The 23,055-nt window shown below is 36.4% G+C and overlaps 1 protein-coding gene across 39 annotated transcripts in view; it reads right to left on the reverse strand.

Moving 5' to 3' along the window:
* Positions 1–23,055, reverse strand: part of SORBS2 (sorbin and SH3 domain containing 2) — a 326,123-nt gene that overhangs the window by 87,427 nt on the left and 215,641 nt on the right. For 10 of the 39 annotated variants that reach the window (XM_027529616.1, XM_027529634.1, XM_027529633.1 and 7 more), the window contains exons 3-5: positions 3,531–3,557; positions 3,173–3,228; positions 1,758–2,399 (exon numbers count right to left, since the gene is read on the reverse strand). In XM_027529616.1, the coding sequence (XP_027385417.1) occupies positions 1,758–2,249 (492 nt within the window). In that variant the 5' untranslated portion in view covers positions 2,250–2,399; positions 3,173–3,228; positions 3,531–3,557. Of the gene's footprint in view, positions 1–1,757; positions 2,400–3,172; positions 3,298–3,530; positions 3,558–6,632; positions 6,726–12,927; positions 12,978–23,055 lie in introns of all 39 variants that reach the window. The other 29 variants (XM_027529644.1, XM_027529638.1, XM_027529632.1 and 26 more) reach the window with 15 other exon arrangements.

Raw genomic sequence — 23,055 nt, forward strand, 5'->3', positions numbered from 1 at the left:
CATGCCCTTCTCCAGGGGATCCTCCCAACCCAGGGATCAAACTGGCATCTCTTATGACTCCTGCACTGGCAAGGAGGTTCTTTACCAGTAGCACCAGCTCGGAAGCCCTAAATGAGTCAAAGTGACAGCATCTCAAATCCTGATTTGTGGATCATGCTGATTCCCTGAGGACTGTATAATGAAACCGTCTCTGGTCAGCCTGGATGGTGACAAAACCATAGGGAAGAAAGTTCTCAAGTTAAGTTTCTAAGCATAATAAAACAATTTTAAAAAGCAGACTATGTCAGATGAGTGAACTGAGTTGTGAATGTGGTGGTGTCTGCTCTGACTTCTACATCTGCTCCCAGGGACATGTTTTTGGACACAAATAAGCCTGCTCTCTGACACTAGCCCATCCCTGTCTGTGGTGTCTCAGTTTGATTTTGCTCCCTACCTCATGGGATTGTGGAAGTAGTTAATAAATGTGAGTGGTTTGGAACAGTACCTGCATATAGTGAACTCTTGGTATTTGTTAGGTGCTACTGTCGTTTTTACTGTTTTTATTATTATTTCATAGGGGCTCTCAGAAGATATTACCCTAATTCAAACAATTTGCACTGATAAAGAAGGTATTTTAGTAGGAACACCCACTTGTCTTTTTAATCATCTAAGCTTAAGGTTTCTGCTTTATGGGTGGGTGTGTGTGGGAAGGATGTTGATGTCAATCAGATGTCTGTTGAAGACTTTCTATAAAGATAAAAAATACATTGCTTCAAGGATATGTCTTGGATGACTTTTAATAGTACAGCTATAGTAGATACCATTCTTCAAATTATTTACTCAAGTATGAGTGTTTTCTGGACTCCCACTACTGCTGCAGTTGCTAGCATGTCCTTATAAATGGCTACCATTTAAGCAGAGTTTGCTGAATCTTAAGTACTGTACCTCTACTAACTTCCTACTCTTATCATAGCCTATGAATTAAGGGTTAATTAATACTCTCATTTCTTTGTTCAGACTCACAGAGAAGTTAGGATGGTTGCCTTATCACATAGCCAGTGATGGCGTTTGGATTGGAATCTACAGTTTAGCCTTAAAGCTTATGCTCTTCACATTACATTATTCTGTGAAAAAGCCAAGAAGAGGAACACATTTCTCTTCTAACTAGATTCATAAATGTCAGCAGAATGACACTATGGGAGAATTTAACATATAAGGAAATATAGATTTACTTCTGAATAGTCTAAGTACTAAAGATTTATTAATATACTTTCTGAAATAATAAACTTAAAAACATAGAAATTTATCGAGTTTCAATGAAAATGAATTTTGAACTATAAGAAAATAAATTCTGCTAGAATTAAGATAACTGTTTCTTTCAAAGTGAATTATAATGGACAATTATTTTAAGAGATTTTACCCATGTAGATAAAGTAAAATCTAAGTACTCAGAAACCTGGCATGAACAATATTTCTTTAAAACTTAAAGGTATTTTTCAGTTTTAATTGTTAACCAATCATCAATGATTTCTAATAAATATCTAGAAGGAAGATGCCTATAAAACATTATTTCTGGGTAAAAGATCTGTAGATTTTTTAAATTAAAAGATCCCTAGAAATTTACTGATGAATTTGGTGGGGTTTTAAATAGGAAGATGGTTTCTTTCTCCTTTCCTGATTGCAAACTAACAAAGCATCGGGTTATATAAGAAGCCCAAACCAAAGGAGTTAGGGTCTCTACAGAACGCTGTAAGAAGAGATTGGAAGGTGTAAGGTACCACTTGGCAGTCTGAGGACTGAGAGGCCGCAGCAACTGCAGGTCTTTGTCTCTCTGGCTGAAGAGGTATCTTTGCAGTCTCTGGAGAAAGCTCAGGTGGCTGTTTGTGGCTTTCAGGATCGTGTCCCGAAAGGGGAGCTATCTGGATGGAAAGAGATGCTGTGTGTTTCTCAGGCACTGGGTTAGCGGGTGGTGAGCAAGGCCTTTTGAGCAATGATGGTATTTCAACAGATTTGGGAAACTGGGGGGGATTAAAGGTGATGCTGCTTCCTGGGTCCTGGTTATGGATTAGTTTCAATGTGGAAATTCTCCGAGTTTGAGAATCTTGGGTGTAGTCCTCTTGGAGAAATGGGGTACTCATATCAGCTTTTGGTGGGGGACCTGTGTGGGAAGGTGGTGGTAGTGGGTTAGTGATTTTTTGTGTATATGACACGGTTGTGTTAGATTCTTCAGAATATACAATTGTCTGGCTAGAATCATCATTAGAATACATAGTTCCCTGGAGAGGTGTTTTGTTAGTAAAGAACTCTGTACAGGATGGACTTTGTGTGTTAGTTACTAATTGGTCTAAAATGTCACCCTTTGTATGATTGGTTATCAAGGAGCTACAAAAGCTCTCTTTTCTGGGTGGTGGAAGGGGTGCCTGGGTTACCAAAAGCATCCAGAGAAAGAAATAGTGTTGAAGGAAAAACAGAGAGAAAGTCAAAGTTAATCATTAAAGAAACCAGTGTTAACTCTACCCTTAAAGAAAGTAAAGCAATGTCACACCTTCTTCTTATGCTATACATTTTGTTGGCCAGATTGAGAGATCATGTTTATTTCATTCAGAATGCATTTTAATTTACTGTCAATAGTTGCCTTCTGGGGGAAAATAGTTTTATAGAGAATACAGTATCAAGTTTGTCTCCATCTACTTTCTGGGAAATTAGGTTAAAAGTGAAAATATTTTCTCTTGGTATATTTCTAGACCTTGAGGTATATATACAGTATTTACTCACATTGTTTTGGTAACATGTTTCATGCCTGTGACAGTTTTACTAATATCTCCAACACTGAGTTTCTTTAGTTAATGTTTAACGAGCAATTGCATAACTCATATTTATTCAGTAAATAATATATTGCAGGCCTCATAACTTAGAAATCCAAATCATCAACTGGCTGTTTTTTTAAGAATTAGAAAATATCCTGAAAATTATACCAGAAACTGATGTGCTTTTATCAGCTGAATCAGAAAAAAGAAAAATCAATAACCTGTTTTGAACTTAAGACTTGTCTTCCATGTTGTAAGTACAAGTCAATACAAATATAAAAGCAACATAATAAGAATAAAACATATCAAAACATGCATGTTACTAGAAAAGAGACTCTAGAGCAGTGGTTTAAAATAACACAGTGGACAGCAGTGTGCAGGATTACCTGAGTTGGTGATTTTTTTTCTTGTAGATTTGGTCGAACGCTTCTAAAACCTTTTGCTGCAAGAGAGGAACATGTAGCATCTCCATTCAGTGTCTCTTGATTTCGATCATTGAAACATCTCCAAGCTTTTATTAAGAGAAAACAAATCGGATACAAAAATATCTACATCCACTTTTAACATATTTTTAAAATAAAATTTATTTTTATTTCCAAAATTGAAATTTTCTTTTTAGACATTAAAAATGCATAACTGTGTATGCAATTGAAGTTTACTGTAAGAGTAACAATGTGGCTATGAATATGTTTTTTAAAAAACTCACAACAAATGTAGTAGTTATTCAGAATAGTTTTTTGGTACCTGAGTCTGGTGACTGAGAATCACGCCCTAAAAGAAAAAGAAATGTCGAAATTAGTTCTCTGGTAAAATGAACAATGCAGTAAAGATCATTTGGCAAAAAACCACATACATTTTGTTTTTTGAGCAAACATTATCTCAGTTCTAAAACTCTGGGTATATAAAATATACTAATTGAAATTTGTGCATTTGTTTTTACTTCAATTAGACTAGAATTAATTAAATATGATATATAATTAAAACATATATCAAACACTGATTTTCCCCTTAGTATTATTGCAAGAATTCAATTTTATCTTATTATTGCTTACGGTGAATATATGAGTTTTTAATATCAGTTTGAAGGATCAAAAGTTTGGAAAACAATGAATGGTTCTCCTAACAATGAATCAAACCACCAGATCCTTAGCTTTCAATGCCATCAATTTTTTGTAGCTTTAATTCTTCTTTACTTTAAGAAAGTGTAAAATACACTGCCATATTATGTGATATTTTCAAATCACTCTCTAGACTTTGAATTTTCTTCTTATTGCCATTTAAGAGTGATTTTATATTCAACAATGAAAAAGCTGTTTCAAGTATTCCACTGTCTTGCAGTAAGCATTTCAGTACTAATAAATTGCTTTTGATAATACAGCTGGAAAGCAGCCCGATGACATATTTATTTTCAGTTTTATTTGCAATTATACTTTCAAGAATCTCCTATAAATTATGCACAATTTTAGGTACTCAGTTGGTATTGCTTGGTTCTATGATACCACGGGGCCAACTTCACCTGGAATCATAAAGCCTTAATTTTGGAAAGGATCTTAGAGGTCATTCAGCCTAATCTTCTGTCCAGATCCTGGACGTTAATGATTCAGATTTACTTTTAAGTGGTGGTCCTTTAAGAACCCTTAGGTGTTCAAATATTTCAGTTTCTTTAACATAAACCTAATTTTAGATATATAAAATGCCAAGTGCCAATTTGCTACTTTACTAATATTATAGTTCTTCGGAGGAACTGAAAGTCATGCAGCATCCCATGTGGACACTGTTCACCATAGCTCTGTTTTTATTTCACCCCTGCCAGGAAAGCTTGGGAAAGGGAGGGCAGGTGTGATATGGAGTGGGTAATAAGAAGCGTCCTAGACACATGTCAAGTAAAGAGAATAGAGCTTTTTGGTTATTTTTTAAGAATTGGCCAGGTACATAACTTGGCAGACGCTTGGAGAAAATGGTTTTGTCTAATATCTTGAACACTCTTCATGACCATTCACTTGTTAAAAAAAAAAAAAACCAGCTAGAATTCTAGGGATCAGAGCCTTTAATTTTTAGTATTCTTTAGTGGGTGGTCATTGCTTCTTTGAAAATTTAAGAATGAGTAAATGGGACAGATTTAACGTTCCCTGGTTGTTCTGTGCATGAAAATAGTCTTTGAGAACTAAGAACTTTAACTGCTCTTCCCTCTTACAACAAGCACTCCCTGTGAGCTGCAGAAGGTAGCGAACCCATCAGAGCAGTTGTCAGGGCTTTCCTGGCTTGGTGTCGGGGACTGGACTTAATGTTCGTAGCGGTCCTTTCCACCCTTATGATTCGAACATTATGATTTTTATGTAGCTGTGCTTGCAGTACCCACTACCTCATAGTCTCTACTCTTGGGTTTTACTTAAATTTCTTTATGATATGCTATATTCTATATGATACTTTTCTTTAAAGTTATGTTGATTTTAATTCTTATAGCCCCTTTCTTTAAAGGGTTCAAGTGCCTTGTAAGAATTAAATGTATTAACTAAATTCAAGTTAACTAACTGAATGGCTACTGTCTTTGTCAGTACTATGATAAACCTGTCCATTTATTTTCTTCATTTACCCTCATTTAATTCTGACAAATCCTATGAGTTGGGGAAATGACTGTTTTTCTAACATTTTCTATGCTCACATACACATGAACAAACATGTACAAATATATATATATATATATATATATATAAAGATAATTTTTTTCAAACCAAAATGAGATCATTACTACATCCATTGCAATGCAATTTATATTTTGGAACCACCTGGTTTTGTATTTAAATTTAGACATTGAAATCTATTGATGGATTGAAGGTGGTGGGCAGGAGTAGGAATCTCCACATGGAAGCTTGATTTTTCCTCAACAAAACTGGATAGTTTAGGGTCAAGTGGCTTCATAATTAAGGACATCCTGAATAATTAACTAATAAATGCATGTGTATAAAAGACACTAATACGCACAGTGAGAATTAGAATTATTTAAATATCCTTCATCCCTTTCCCACTTCTGTTCCAAAACCCATGAATATTATTTAAAAAATCAAAGGAAACCCCAACTAACCCAGGAAAAATAAAATTGACCAACCAACTAACCAGTCACCTAGTGATACGGGTATATTTCAGGGTCTAGAGAGACTAGGGTTGAAGTCATGAGAGATTATTTATTGTAAAAAGACACACTTCAGTGGATGCTGAAATATCACACTCCCAGTTACTTTCTAGAGTATATTTATACTTGCGAGTTCATGTTAATTTTAATTGGACCAAGATGTTTAAAAATATATATTAGAAAGCTCTTTGTTGATTGGATTAAAGGAAGATTTAAAGTCTCTTTGTAAGTTAATATTCTATCATTTTATTTGCAACCTTTGACAGAGAAGCAAATTAATAAAAATTCAATTTCCTGCAAATCCCACTTCTGACACTCTGTGCCTCCACCCTCAATAGTTTTTAGGTAAAAAACAAGAAAAGTACCCATGAGTTATCTTAATTAAATATTATGTTACTTTAGTCCATGCAGTACAAAAACTTAGTTGTTAAAACTTGAAGCTACTTAACACATTTTTGGCAAGTGACTGTTGTTTTTAATTATGTTTTTAAAATATTTTCTACAAGATATCAGTTCCCTTTGACATTTTTTATTTTTAGAGCAAAACAGTCATAAGGGATAGGAGCTATTCTTGAGACAAGAAAAATAAGAACTTGTGGGGCATTAGAAAGGTATTTACAGCCACTTTCATCATCCAAACAGGATAATTCTGGAAAGAGAGAAAGGTCAGAGAAAGCCATTCAAATGTGACATTCTGTGAGTTAGTGATATTATACCTGCAGCCAACAGGTTTGGAGAACTCTGAACTCTCTTCACAGATGTTAATGTAACAGACATGGCGGCACGTTTGCGAGCACACCCACCGCTATCTGGAAGCAAAAAAATGACATAGCAGAGGCCACAGCAAAGGAGAAAGCACATGCAGTACCATGCATCTCAGTGAAATGTAACAGACATCCATGAGAGAGATGAACAGTCAGCACTAGTAACCACGGAACACGTCTGCAAAATTTACACCCACCCCAAACTAAACCGAAACAAAACAAGGAAAACGCCAGGGTTATGTCTTAGAAATAGATGCCAATGATTTAGTAAAAAAAAACTCAGATTTTATATTTAATGTTTTATGGTTTTTCTTTGAGGAATACCATGTATAGAACTGAACTTTGTGTATACCATTTGAATTCAACTATTAAATTTATAAGCAGTGTAACTAGCTTTTAGAGTTATGAATATCCTGTATTTCAGGATTAAGAGCTAAGGTATAACATACTTTCATATCCATCATTTTAGGTTTTACTGTATTTGAGCTATTATGATTCCTGAAGGACCTCTTGAAGTAAAAGTTGTTACCTGTTACAGGCATAATACATTTGATATGTAAGATTCATAAAGAAAAATATTCTGTGTCTTCCCAGTTATTATTAGTTATGGGAAATTTTGCCTCCTTGAGATAAAACAATATTGATACATACAGTACTGAAACAACCATGTTTAAAAAATTAGTTTTTGTACTTTTGAACAAGAAGTATATGATTTATGTATTTACACTTAATGCAAATCACAACATGAAGCAAAAGAAGTGAAAATGCATCAGCTATTTTAATATGATTTGAGAAGCTTAGTGTAACAAGACTTCTAAAATTGGAAGGTTAATGTTCTATTTAGGAACAGATTCCAATTCCATTCCCACATTCCTTTGTAGCTGGAATGTGCAATAAATAGTTTTGCTCATTCCCCTGGAACCAAAAGAACTTAAATTTAATTCTTTTTGAAAGCTATAACAAAAAGATAAATTCTATAACCACCAATATTATAATTATTATATTTTGCCACATGCTAGTCTTGCACATTGCTTTCCTTTATTTCTTAAGGAGTGTATCCACTTCGTTTATTGGACATGAGGGAATTGAGTGCTGAAAAGTATGATTTGAATTAATTGTTGGTAAAATCACAAGTAGTAAGGTCAGCAGACCTTTAAATTGACAGAATGATTCTCATGTCAAAATATGTTTTTAAATATATACTTAAAATAGCAATTTTGTAATGCAGATAATAATTAAAACAGAGAAATGGGACAACAAAAGAAAGTAAATAAACCAAAGACCAAATATAGAAAGACATAAATGGTAAAAACATACAACCAAATGTATCTTCAGAAGAGGCACCAACAGGATTTTAGCAAACTGCAAACTGAAAATAGCCATGGGGGATGAATGTTTCTGATAAAATAGAGGTAATATTATTGAATACACAATATATAGCAGCTATCAATGTCACAAAGGGTTACGTATTCCAGGGTGTTGACAGTGTGAATGGAAAGCTCTCATTTACTAGAGATTACATTTTCTAGTTCTTTTAATTCTGAACATCTGAAGAAGAAGCAGAGATGCAAAGGGAAAAATTCAGAATGAAGAGACCCAAGGTCACTGGTTAAACCTTTGGTTTCCAGAACTCTGTATTAAGCACCCACCACAGTGGATTCACAAGGGTTTGCGAACATAGTTCACATTTTTGAGGAAAATGATGTGAATCAGACAGACACTGCATCCGCCACTAGCCTGAGGCAGTTCCCAGTTTCAACATCACAGATCCTGTTATCTCCCTTTAGGTGACGTCACATCTTTTGTAAATCTGGGTTTTTGGTGATGGTTATGGTGGAGCGCAAGTGCCCTGGGAAAGTCATCCGGGCCAGTAATTGACAGAAGTGAAATACCATCTAATTCTGAGTCTGAGAAATTTTATAGCGCCCAGTACACACAGGCATCCCAGTAACAAGTAACTGTGGTCATCGGGAATTGGATAAATGATTATTTTTTCAATTGAATATCGCACAATATGAAATGAAGTGAAGTGTTAGTCACTCAGTTGTGTCCAACGTGCTGCAAGTCCGTGGACTGGGGCTCACCAGGCTCTTCTGTCCATGGGATTCTCCAGGCAAGAGTACTGGAGCGGGTTGCCATTTCCTTCTCCAGGGGATCTTCCCAACCGAGGGATCAAACCCGGGTCTCCTGCATTGCAGGCAGACTCTTTACCATCTGAGCCACCAGGGAAGCTCTAAAATAACCTTGGCTGTTTGGAGATGCCGGGGAAGTCTATGATTTTGTTCAGTTTGCTTCTGAGTTGATAGAATATGAGCACTTACTAACCTGTCTGCACCTAACTGCTTACTAAGCACAACTGTCAGATATTTCTTTTGGCTTGAGGGTGTGTGAAAAATTACCGAGCTCTCTTGGCCCCGTCAACCAAGAAAGTGTGGGAACCTCTGGGTTAAATAATTTTTGTATTCCACGTAACTCTAAGAACTCGGTAAAATGATTGGAGAATTTTTCTTGATTAACAGTTTAATAAAGAGCTTAATTTGAAAAGTTGAGGCATTGGTGAAAGTGCTGGAATGAAGAAATCTATTATATCCTGTTTCTTCTTACTTATGCATTGATACTTCCTGCAATTTCTTGAAGATATTCTTTTAGATCTCAGAATGAGGATGCTATCTTATATATTTAGGTCATCCGAAAGAACACTAACGCTGCCCTCACCTTCACACTCACTCATAACCTGTTCACACTTCCAGGCAGTGGAAAGACCCTTGGGAGCTGCTTCTACTGCTGGAAAACACTCACAGGAGTAAGCCATATACAATGGAGCATTTGATGTCTTTCTCTCTCTCCTCCCCAGCAAAGATTTTCCTTCAAAAATAGTGGACCAAAAATTCTAAGAGTACAAATACAGCATGTTTTGTATATTTTATACATTATTTAGATACTTTAGTATGAGAAATGTGTCACAGTTCCCTTGGCAGGTTTATTACGTATTGGGCTAAAAATAAAGCTGCTTTGAACGAATCTTTTTTTTTTTTTTGGAAAAACTTTAGTGACTGACAAATGAACATTGAAATAGTAATATCTCTCTTTAATGATTGATAGGTAGATAATGGCGGAGAAGGCAATGGCACCCGACTCCAGTACTCTTGCCTGGAAAATCCCATAGATGGAAGAGCCTGGTAGGCTGCAGTCCATGGGCTCGATAGAGTCGGACACGACTGAGTGACTTCCCTTTCACTTTTCACTTTCATGCACTGGAGAAGGAAATGGCAACCCACTCCAGTGTTCTTGCATGGAGAATCCCAGGGATGGGGGGAGCCTGGTGGGCTGCCGTCTATGGGGTTGCACAGAGTCAGACACGACTGAAGTGACTTAGCAGCAGCAGCAGCAGGTAGGTAGATAATGGAGACCTGTTTTATTTATTGGATACTTGGGACCTAATTTCTACTTTGTTTTGAGATACAGTGACAACACTTTCTTCAACTTCCTACAGTGTTGAAAAACTCTGTGTGTGTGTGTGTGTGTGTGTGTGTGTGCATGTAGTTCTATGGTGCATGTGCTCAATCACTTCAGTCATATCCAACTCTTTGTGACCCCATGGACTGTAGCCCTTCAGGTTCCTCTGTCCATGGGATTCTCCAGGCAAGAATACTGGAGTGGGTTGCCATGCCCTCCTCCAGGGGATCTTTCTGACTCAGGGATCACACCTTATCTCTTATGCCTTCTGCAATGGCAGGTGGGTTCTTTACCACTAGCACCACCTGGGAAGCTCTTATAGTTCTATATATATTTTCAAAAGTGGTATGTTTTTATAGCAACACTGTAGTATTACTTTGGCATTTTAAACAAAGGGTTCCAGTCACTTCTAATTAATTTTGTATGTGTATGTTTGAATAACATATTTACATGCATATATGGATGTGTAAATTCACTCATATAATCAAAATATCTGCAAATTAACATCCCATATAGAGCCCAGCTCACACCTTTTAATGAGAGGATGCTTTATAGGGTTATATTCATGCTACTAGAGCAGTAACTTTATTCAAGTACCCTGGAGAACTAAACAAATTTACAAATTGCTATTTGCCTACTTTGTTATTGGGGATTGAATTCTAGGAATAGGAAGGTTAATTATTTAATGCATTGTAATGAATATGATATTAGTATAATTGCATATTATACATCTGTCATAATAAGGTTATAATAAATAGAAAAATCGGACTCCACAACATGAAGGATATTGGGAAATTACGTTCAACTTAAGTCTGCAAGAAGATGCTGCAGAACAATCGGTGAATATAACTTCCTCATGTGCATGTCCCACTGGGGTGATTTTGCAGTTTCACAGTATGACTTAGACAAGCTTGTTCTATTTGCTTTCTTTAGTCTCCTTTGCCTAATAAGATTTGTCCTTTCATTTCCCATGTATAATTCTCACATCTCCAATTGTCCAAATGACTTTACTTGGTTCATTTCCAGGATTACAATTTCTGTTGATTTCTAAGCCTTCCCTGTACTTGTTGACTGTCTCCAATGTCCTCATCTTGCCTGCACACCTATGAGCTGACTGCATCCCCAGGGGCCAGCTGACTTCAAACTCTCAGAGGTCGGTTGCAGCCAGTTTCTGCTAAGGGGCAGCCACAGAATCACCTTCAGAGCGCATGTCTCTACACTTGATCTAGGGATTAGGTATTGGTTCTCACCAGTGGTTGCTAATCCTCCCTCGAGGCATTTTGATAACAAGAGACAGCAAAAAAGCAACTGGCTTGATGCGAGAAAAATATCTTCCACTATGCTTTCTCCTATCATTTTGCCTTTTCATACATTCAGAAAACGAAGATCATGGCATCCGGTCCCACCACTTCATGGGAAATAGATGGGGAAACAGTGGAAACAGTGTCAGACTTTATTTTTCTGGGCTCCAAAATCACTACAGATGGTGACTGCAGCCATGAAATTAAAAGATGCTTACTCCTTGGAAGGAAAGTTATGACCAACCTAGATAGCATATTCAAAAGCAGAGACATTACTTTGCCAACAAGGCTATGATTTTTCCAGTAGTCATGTATAGATGTGAGAATTGGACTGTGAAGAAAGCTGAGCACCGAAGAATTGATGCTTTTGAACTGTGGTGTTGGACAAGACTCTTGAGAGTCCCTTGGACTGCAAGGAGATCCAACCAGTCCATTCTGAAGGAGATCAGCCCTGGGATTTCTTTGGAAGGAATGATGCTAAAGCTGAAACTCCAGTACTTTGGCCATCTCATGCGAAGAGTTGACTCATTGGAACAGACTCTGATGCTGGGAGGGATTGGGGGCAGGAGGAGAAGGGGACGACAGAGGATGAGATGGCTGGATGGCATCACTGACTCGATGGACGTGAGTCTGAGTGAACTCCAGGAGTTGGTGATGGACAGGGAGGCCTAGCGAGCTGCCATTCATGGGGTTGCAAAGAGTCGGACACGACTGAGTGACTGATCTGATCTGATCTGATGCTTTATCCTCTGCTCTGGAGTGATCACTTATGGGTGGGAAGTGGTATTTTCTAAATACAATTGAAAATTAGAAAATTTCAACTTGCTTTCCAGAATTATTCAATACTGACTATAAGAATTTCAGAAGGAGAAGGTGAAAATATAAGTTAAAATAATTATGGGGAAAAATAATATGTATCTAGCAAGTATTACAAAATTTTTTTTACAATTAATCTGTATACAGTCTGGGGTTCTGAGCACCAATGTTAAGCTATTTGGAGATACTGTTCTCACATCTAAAAATATAATACTTAGGACTCTAAGTGTGTCTATGGATTAATTAAGCTGATTTCCTGTGGGGTTTTGGCACTCTATCTACTCCTGCTGTCAATGTAAAATGTTTATAGAATGGAGAATTTTAAATGTTCTCTCGCTAGAGCAACCTGCCTATGAATTTAGCCTATTTTAAGTGAGAGTTTTCAAATGTATGCATTGAATGATATACTACCTTTTCCTAGGGTTTATAGGAGTTAATGTCATGATATAATTATAGAAAAAAAGGAGTAAAAGACAGCAAAACAGAAAATTCTACTTTTGATAGCTGTAAGATTGAAGTACAAAAACAAAGAAATCAAATAATGACTTTGACTATCTATCTCAGAAACTTAGTATCACATTTAGGATCAGCCAAGTGCTAAACTAATGATTTAGGGCCAAGATGATTTTTAGAGAGTGAGGCTGAAGAGTTTAAAACTAACAGAGACAGCATACCTGTGTTCATTTTGACCTTGGAGGGTTTGTTATTTAAGTCTTCAGTTTTCCTGTAGAAAGAAAATGATGTATTAATTTGTTCACTAGCGTGGGGAGCAAAATATCAAGAAAGTATTTTTCTTTGGTTTTGGTGTACCTGTGAGCTAATATCACATTATCATTAGTTTTATTTAAATGAGAGTTTAATAACGTGGGCAGAATTTATAATTCTATTCAAGTTAAACTTCAATTATTATTGGTCTTATTATCATAAACATAAACTCATGTTTTTGTTTAATGTTGATCATTAATGGATGAAAATGGAGTAGGGTTTTCATGGTTAAAAATTAAATTGCTTTCTCAAACATTTATAGTAACAGTTTTTGTTCTCTAAGCCAGAAAGGATCACTGATGGTTAAATGCCCTCTACCAGAATTTTAAAAAACACTCTGATACTTTGAAATCATTAACTTTACATTATTCAGTTTATTGAATTATTTAATTTTATTTGAGATTATTACTTTACATTATTTCATTTATTATATTCAATTTATTATTGAGTTAATTTATTGCCAGGGAATATTTAATGTATTTAAGCAATGTACTGGTATTTTGAGCAAGTATTCAAAGGTAAGATTCATCTATTTTTACTAAAGTGCAAGAAATAAATGATGACTACTAAACCCAGTTCTGTTTCAGTATCAGATGTGGTGGTTTTCCCCTTTGGAGTGCTTGCTGTATGACAGTTGAGATTAATTTATTGGAAATGGTTGGGAAAATGGTACTTGTTGTAGAAAACAAGTTTCAAAATATTTATAGTATTTCTTGATGTATAACATGACTTAGTTCTTTTCCTGGCATATTCTCTGTGCTCACTTTTAGAGTTTCTTATTTCTCTATACCCTGTAGCCAAAGTAAAAGGATAGGCTCTTCAGGAAGCAATGCTTCTAAGAGGAAGAGCTCTCTGATAGTTGTTTAACCCTGGTCACTTTGCCTTAGCTCCTGAGTAGGGCCTATTGTCAATGAACACGAACTTCCCCTATACCACACATTCAGTTTCCATGTGCACTCTAATATCTGATAGGTTAAAAAAAAAAAAAAGTATCTATACCTCATGGATCAGTAAATAATAATAAAATTAAAATGTCCAATTGGGAAGACTGGACAGCTACATCAAAAGAATCAGACTGGACTACTTTCTCACATCATGAGTAACAATAGATTCAAAATGGATTAAGACGTAAATATACAACTTGAAACCATAAAACTAATGTAAGAAAATAGAGGCAGTATGCTCTTTGACATTGGCCTTAGTAATATTATTTTTGGCTATGTCTCCTCAGGCGAGGCAAACAAAAGCAAAAATAAACAAGCAGGACAACATCAAACTAAAAAGCTTTTGCACAGCAAAAGAAACTGTCAACAAAACGAAAAGACCACCTACTAAATGGAAAAAGATATTTGCAAATAATTTATCGGATAAAGGATTAATATCCAAAATATATGAAGAACTCATACAACTCAGCATCAAAAAATCAAACAACCCATGTAAGAATGGGCAGAGGATTTGAAAAGCCTTTTCCCCCTAGAAGACATACAGATGGCCAACAGGCACATGAAAAGACACATACCATCACTAATCCTCAAGAAAATGCAAATCAAAACCATAATGAGATATCACCTCACACCCATCCGAATAGCTGTTATCAAAAAGACAACAAATAAGAAGTGCTGGCAAGGACATCAAGAAAAGGGTATTTTGCGCACTGCTGGCGAGAATATAAATTGTTGCAGCCACTATGGAAAAGAGTATGGAGGTTCCTCAGAAAATTAAAATAGAACTACCATTAAGTTCCAGCAATTTCACTCCTGGGTATTTATCCAAAGAAAACAAAAATACTAATTAGTAAAGACATATGCACCCCTGTGTTTGTTGCAGTGTTATTTACAATAGCCAAGATATGGAAGCCACCCAAGCACCCATCCATAGATTAATAAAGAAGATGTGGCTTATATGTGCAATGGAATATCACTCAGCCATAAAAAGAATGAAATCTTGCCATTTGTGATAATATGGGTGGACCTAGAGGATATAATGGAGAAGGAAATGGCAACCCACTCCAGTGTTCTTGCCTGGAGAATCCCAGGGGCGGGGAAGCCTGGTGGGCTGCTGTCTATGGGGTCACACAGAGTCGGACACGACTGAAGTGACTTAGCAGCAGCAGCAGCAGAGGATGTAAGTGAATAAGTCAGGCAGAGAAAGCCAAATAGTGTATGATTTCACTTATATGTGAAATCGAAAAAACAAGATAGGGAATTCCCTGGTGGTCCAGTGGTGCACATTTTCACTGCTGAGGGCATAGGGCTAATCCGTGGTCAGGGAACTAAGATCCCGCCAACCCAGATGGCAAAGCAAAAAAATTTTTTAAATAAAAAAACAAATCAAATAAACAAACATAACAAAACAGAAACAGAGTCACAGATACAGAGAACAAACCGGTGGTTGCCAAAGGGGAGAGGGTGGGTGGAACAGAGAAATAGGTGAGGCACATTAAGAGGCACAGACTTCCAAGCAGCAAAATAAAGGCGTCATGGTATGAAACGAACAGTGTGGGGGACATAGTCGATAATTATGTAATATCTTTGTATGGGGATAGATTCATAACTGGACTTAATGTAGTGATTATTTTGAATTGTATAGAAATAGCGAATCACTATGCTGTGTAACAGAAGCTAAAATACTACATTGTAAGTCAGTTATACCTCAACAAATAAACTAACAAACAAACTCATAGGAAAAGAGATCAGATTTGAGGTTGCCACTGGTAGGAAGGAGTAGGGGGAATTGGATGAAGGCAGCTAAAAAGTACAAACTTCCACTTATAAGATAAGTAAGTACCAGGTATGTAATGTACATGATAAATATAATTAACACTGCTGCAATTATCTATGAAAGTTGTTGAGAGAAAATCTGAAGAGTTCTCAGCACATTGAAAAATATGTATTTTTTCTATTTCTTTAATTTTGTATCTATATGAGATGATGGATGTTCACTAAACTTAACTGTGGTCATCATTTCATGATGTATGTAAGTCATATCATTTTGTTGTTTACCTTAAACTTATACAGTACTGTATGTCAGTTATATCTCAATAAACTGGAAAAAAGTTTATTTAAACCTGAATAAAATGATACCTTCTCCCCCAGGGTAGAGGGAAAATTCGAGAAATAAACCGACATGAAAACAATACACTCAAATGATATGAGATGTACATATGAAGCAAGAAGAGAAGGATTTTATCTTTTTTATGCCTACACTGAATTTCTAATATCCTGGTACTTGTACTAAGTCACTTCAATTGTGTCTGACTTGTTGCGACCCCATGGACTATAGCCCATCAGGCTCCTCTGTCCATGGGATTCTCCTGGCAAGAATACTGGAGTGGGTTGCCATTTTCTTCTCCAAGATTCCGGTACTCAATGAATACTACAGCAGGGAATATATAGAATTGATAAAATGAGAGTACTGATGTTCACCGCAATTTATTTTTTAGAGCTTACATTGAAAACAACACAGATGACATCCTCATTACGTAGTGTTTTAGTATCACCCGATTGTGTTTAGTGTTACATTCTTGCCCGTCCACCCTGAAGGACACTGCAGCTGCCACATCCAGGACCAAGAGAGTCACAACATTACACTGAATTTTACCGTAAAATTTCATGCCAATTGACTTTAAATAGTGATTGCAGGACACTTTATTATGATGAGTTTTAACTCTTGTTTTTCAGCTAGTATAAATAAAGAGGCAGGGTTCTATTTTCTTTTTCCGAATACAAAAATAAACGTGGTACATAGCTAAGGAGCTCTACTCTGTAGCCTTAATACCGCCTGGATTGAGGGGATGCCAGTGAAGTCAGGCAAGAAGGCAGTGGTCAGTGCAGGAGCCTTGAGAAAGCCCCAGATGTATTTATTTTAATGTCTCAGTAGCAAAACTCCTAATATGTTAACCTTAAATGGGCAAAATAAATAGAAAAGAGAAGCCTCAGGGGATGTCTGTGGCCAAGGCTGAAGCAACTGCTAAAACAAGAAGGAATAAACAAGCCTCCAGAAAAATGAGGACTGGAAAGACATTTCCCCAGTTCTATTTATCACGCCTTTTCAAAACACTTGATGTTTAAAACGGTTTGAAGTTTTTCAAGTGGGAGGGGACATAGGTAAACCTGTGGCTGATTCATGTTGATGTTTGGCAGAAACCAACACCACTGCAAAGCAGTTCCTCTTCAAATAAATAAATAAGCAAATAATGTTTTAAATTTTAAAACTGAATCACAAAGACAGTGTTTGAACTGGGATAGTAATAATTGCTACAGAAAACATGAAACTGAAGGAAGGTTAGTTCTCAAAACGTGAAACCTGCTACTGTAATAATGTTTTGATACCAAGTTTAAGGAACTAATTATCAGCATTTGTTGTTTGAATTCAAATGCTGATATTTACAAAGTATCTGACACTCAAAAAAGTAGAATAGGGTTATTGGGAACAAAGAAAGGCATCACAAACCCTTGAGCTTGTCATCTTTAAAGTGATGTATCCTGTTACTTATAAATGTAATTTGTGAGGGTTTGTTTTTTTTTTTAAACTTCGCATTGTTTTAGATGTCAAAACGTGAAATGACTAACTTCCTAATCAGGAAAGACATTTTCCAAGTTGTTAAAAGAAGAGTCACAGTGATTGAGCTCTGCAGAAGAACCCGAAACCCAAGGCTTCTTTGGTGACTAGTAAAAATGCGTGATTTGATTTCCATTATTTGTGCTAAAGCCATTAACAAGTCTACAGCTGAGAACTCTCTTTAGACAGTTAGAACTAAGGCGAATCTAATCTCTTTTGTTCTGTTTTGAAAAAGTGCCTTTGATGGTACTTACATAACAAGCACAGATTATTCTGGAAAGCATCAAATTCCTGGAGTGTTTACTTGCTACCAGGAGAGACAGTATTTCAAGTATTCTCTTAAATTGGAATTATACTAGGGCCGAGACTATGAAAACTGACCACAAAATGCAGGCTACCTTGAACCTCAGCAGATAATCCACAGGGCAAAGAACTATCTGTGCATTCGAGTGTCGGAAGGATATTCAACAGGTGGTGTGGAGCTGTATTTCCTTGAGGTCAGTTTTTGCTGAAGTTTTTATGTAAAAGGCAACATAAAGGCTTCCTTGGTGGCTCAGATGATAAAGAATCTGCCTGCAACGTGGGAGACCTGAGTTCAGTCCCTGGATTGGGAAGATCCCCTGGAGAAGGAACCCACTCCAGTATTCTTGCCTGGGAAATCCCCTGGACAGAGGAGCCTGGCAGGCTACAGTCCACGGGGTCACAAAAGAGTCCAACACGACTTAGCACTAAACAACAGCAACAACAACAATTTGTATATAGCAGTGGGTTTGTTTTGCTCAGAGGTCAGAGGGCAATGACATGATTTTTGTGGCTATGGTCTCTTAATTTCCCTTGAATTACCTTCAATTATCAGATCTCTCTCTTTTTTTTAATGTATCAGAGTAGCCTTTATTTCCAACATGACAGCAGATTGGGTCATTTAAGTTTTGAATGAGGATCTTAAGATGTTTGATTGCTCATTCATGGGCACCAACATGACTTTGTGTCCATAATCTTATAGTTCTGCCTGAATTCTTTTGATTATTGGGCATTCCATTCTGAAGAGGAGCAGGGTCAATGCCTGTCCTCAATTTTGCTCAAGAATTCTGTGTTAGTTATGTTATTTTTGTAGACTTGAATTTAAGCACCAAGGCCAGCTGTACAACTATAGGACTACATTTTAGCTCAGTTAATATGAGGATTTTAAGACTGGAGCCTGAAAGATTTTCCATGGAATAATTTTAATCCGGTAAATTGCTAGGTCATTTTAAAATTATTCTATTCAGAGTTCAAATATAATTCAGAAGACAGGACACACAGAGCGGTGGGAAACATTGAGGAATGTTAGATTTTTTTTTTTAGAGATAAACACAAGAATAAAAATATGGTGCATATTAATTTTATGCACCAGAGTTTAGCCTGAATTTACTTTGAAATGGGGTCATATATACCATTCTTTCTGCATAAACTACCCTGAGTGGTCAATGCATTTCTCTCTCTCTGTGGTAGGACTAGCAGTATTCATAAATGCCAAATGATTTCACTTTTCAATTATAGCCAAATGACATAATTTAAGTTGTTGACATTTGTCCTTTCTACTGTATTAATAGGCTGCTTTGAAATGTTCACGGAAAATACCCCAAGTTGTTTATTATGTTCTTTACAATCCCTGAGCTTAGATAAATGAGAATCCACGTCAAACCCTTTTCTGAATGGCTTCTCTGAGCTGACAGCCAGTCTATGATGCCAGCTCGGGGGCTCCTTTGCCTCTGAGTGGGTGGCACAGATCATCTCAGTCAATAATGAGGGCACAGTTGTCCCTGCTCAGCCCCCATATAAGAACTTAAATCCCTCTGGACATTCCTGAATGAATGCTGCCTAAAGATGGGTCCTTAGTATGCAGGTCAAATTACCCATAGCATTCACACATGAATGCTGGGGTCAAAACACATTTAGCGTCATTTCATAGGAATAAGACAAAATCATTACTGTGAATAGTGTTGAACAAAAGGACATGAGATCATTGATTATTTTCATAAAAGTACAGTGTTCTTTTTCATTATACCTGGAAAAATTTCCTGAAGACTATAGAAACACATGTTATAGGTGAACTGAATAGTGTTGGTTCAAGAATAGGTTTTTCTTTTAATTTAAATGTATTTATTTTAATTGGAGGCTAATTACTTTATAATATTGTATTGGTTTTGCCACACATCAACATGAATCCACCATGGGTATACACATGTTCTTGAAGTCAAGTGGACCTGTATTCAAACCCAGTTTTGCCCATATATTTTTCAAGGAAACTAGCAATTTTATTTCTGAGACTTTACAATGCAAGCTAGTCCAAATATGTACAGATTTTCCTTAAAAAGTATACTAGTTCAAGGTCAATCCTGGTAGATAATTTTCTTTCTGATGCTATTCCAAAGTTCCAAAGTCTGTAATTTACTCTTATTTAATGATAAAAGAATATTGGTTTCTTTTTGCACTAAATGATCACGTGATTTAATATTGTTCTAGTATCATACTTTCATGATATCTTTTACTTTTATAGTACTGAAGAATGATTATAGAATACATCTAAGTACTTACAAATGCATTTTTTTCTAAGTCAAAGCTATTGATCAACTTGATAGTATAGTACTAGGAAACTTCTGTTGGTTTCTATTCTATAAATCAAAAGCCAAATATATTCCTACTGAAAATAAACCAGAACCTTAATGTGGACCTGGTAAGTCAGACACATCATCAAAGAGACATGTAAAGAATTAGACTATAGAAACACATGTTATAGGTGAACTGAACAGTGTTGGAACGATAGGTCTTGAAGTCAAGTGGACCTGGATTCAAACACAGTTGTGCCCATTTGCAGCCATCTAAATAATTTATTCGCTCAGTGGTGTCCAACTCTTGTCACCCCATGGACTATAGCCCACCAGACTTCTTTGTCCATGGAACTCTCCAGGCAAGAATACTGGTGTGGGTTGCTATTTCCTTCTCCAGGGGATCTTCCCAATTCAGGAATTGAACCTGGGTCAGTCTCCTGGATTTCAGGCAGATTCTTTACTGTCTGAGCCGTCAGGGAAGCCCTTAAAAACGATTTACAGCAACATTACTGTCATCTTCAGCAGCAGCAACAGCAGCAGGATGAAACACCCCCCCAACTGTTGTGAACCATCCCCAGATTGGTTAACTGGCATCATTCCCATTCACCAATATTTTGAGACAGACCTTTACCTTTGATTGAATGTAATCAACACTTTCCTGAAAATACACAGACTTTATTTTATTGCTTTAGATTGAACTAAGCCACCACAGTCTATAAAGTTAATTTGTGTGTATTTTCCCATTACTCAATTACTCCATGCTCAACTTAGTGACATATTGGAATTGAAAAGGAATTCTGCTTTCCAGGCAGCTTTTCTTTCTTCCTTAAACAGAGCCTTCTTTTAGCTGAGATTCTCCCCATGCCCTCTGCCCACTGCAGCAAATAAGAGGAGACAGATCCAAAGAAATAGTTGAATCAAACACTAGCCTCTTGTCCCAGTGAAGTTCTTACTACTGAACCTAAGGGGAAGGGACACTTTAAAGGTTGTGACAATTAGCTTTAAAAAAAGACTTTCAATTACCTTTGACAGCTTATAACCTAAGGTGATGGTTGGAGGAAAGAGATGTCTATTAAATGTCACATAAAGAACTGTGTGGCAAATTGCAGAGTGATAACATCCTGATGACAGCCATCCTTGTTTATTTCACTAAATGAATGTGTCTCCCCTGCCGTCCACCACTGCAGAGAGTACCATAAATTTCTACTTTGAGAAGAAAATCTATGATCTTTTAAAAGATACACTTCTTTCTTTCTGATTTGAAAGAAATAAAACTGTCTCTATTTGCAGATGACTTGATATCACATACGTAAACCCTAAAGATTCTATCAAAAAAACTGTTAGAACTAATAAGTTAACTTAGTGAAGACGCAGGATACAAAATCAATGTGCAAAAATCAGTTGTGTTTCTATCCACGAATCACTAATATTACTAATCACAAAATATCAGAAAGAAAGATTAAGAAAATAATCTTGCTTACAATTGTGTAAAAAATAACAAACTACTTGGAATCAATGAAACCAAGGAAATGAAACACTTGTATACTAAAAACTGTAAGACATCAGTGGAAGAAATGGAAGAAGCTATAAATAATGAAGCTATAATTTCATGCTCAAGGGTTGGAAGAATATTGATAAAATGTCTGTACTACCCAAAACAATCTATAGGTTCAAAGCAGTCCCTACCAAAATTTCAATGGCATTTTTCACAAATAGAAAATACAATTCTAAAATTTATGTGGAATCACAGAAGATCATGAATAGCCAAGGTGATCTTGAGAAAGAAGGACAAAACTGGAGACATCACACTTCCTCATTTCAAACTCTATTACAAAGCTATAAAATAAAAAATATGGTATTGGCCTTAAAAACAGACACACAGACCAATGGAACATAATAGAGAGCCCAGAAATAAACCCATGCAAATATGCTCAGTTTATTTATGACAGAAGAGCCAAGAATATATGGTGGGAAAAGGATAGTCCCTTCAGTGGTGCTGGGAAAACTGGACAGCCACATGCAAAAGAATAAAACTGCACGCCTATCTTACCCTATACACAAAAATCAACTCAAAATCCATAAAAGATCTGAATATAAGGTCTAAAACCATAAAGGTCCCAGAAGAAAATACAAGGCATAAGCTTGACTTAGGTCTTCACAATATTTTGTTTTGTACTTGACAACAAAAGTAAAGCAGCAAACGCAAATACAGAAGTAAGAGTATATAGCAAACTAAAAGCTTCTGCACAGCAAAGGAAATCATCACAGAAGGACAAAACAGCCTACAGAATGGGAGAAAGTACCTCCTAGTCATATATCCGATAAAGAGCTAATATATAAAGAACTCCTATAAATCAACTGCAAAAAGCCAAAACTCAAAAAAGACCAATTTGATTAAAAAATGGACAGAGGAACTGAAGAGACATTTTTCAAATAAGGACATACAATGGCCAACAGGTACCTGAGAAAGTGTTAACATTACTAATCATCACGGAAATGCAAATCAGAACTACAATGAGATTTTACTTCACACCTGTTAGAACAGCTGCTATCAGAAAGGCAAGAGATAACAAGTGCTGGTGAAATGTGGGGATAAGGAAACCCTTGTGCGCTGTTGGTGGCAATAAACTGGTGCCGGTACTACAGGGGAAAATACAGAGGTCCCTCAAAAAGTTAAAAACAGAACTACCATATGATCCCGGAATCCCACTTGAGGGAATATATCCAAAGGAAATGAAGATAGAGTATTGAAGGGCTGCCTACACTCCTGCGTTCACTGCAGCATTATTCACAGTAGTCAAGACATGGAAGCAACTTGTATGTGTGCCAACTGATGAATGAATAAAGATGTGGTGTATTTACACAATCAAACATTATTCAAGTGTG

This window comes from Bos indicus x Bos taurus, chromosome 27, assembly GCF_003369695.1.
Source record: "Bos indicus x Bos taurus breed Angus x Brahman F1 hybrid chromosome 27, Bos_hybrid_MaternalHap_v2.0, whole genome shotgun sequence".
Lineage (NCBI taxonomy): Eukaryota > Metazoa > Chordata > Mammalia > Artiodactyla > Bovidae > Bos > Bos indicus x Bos taurus.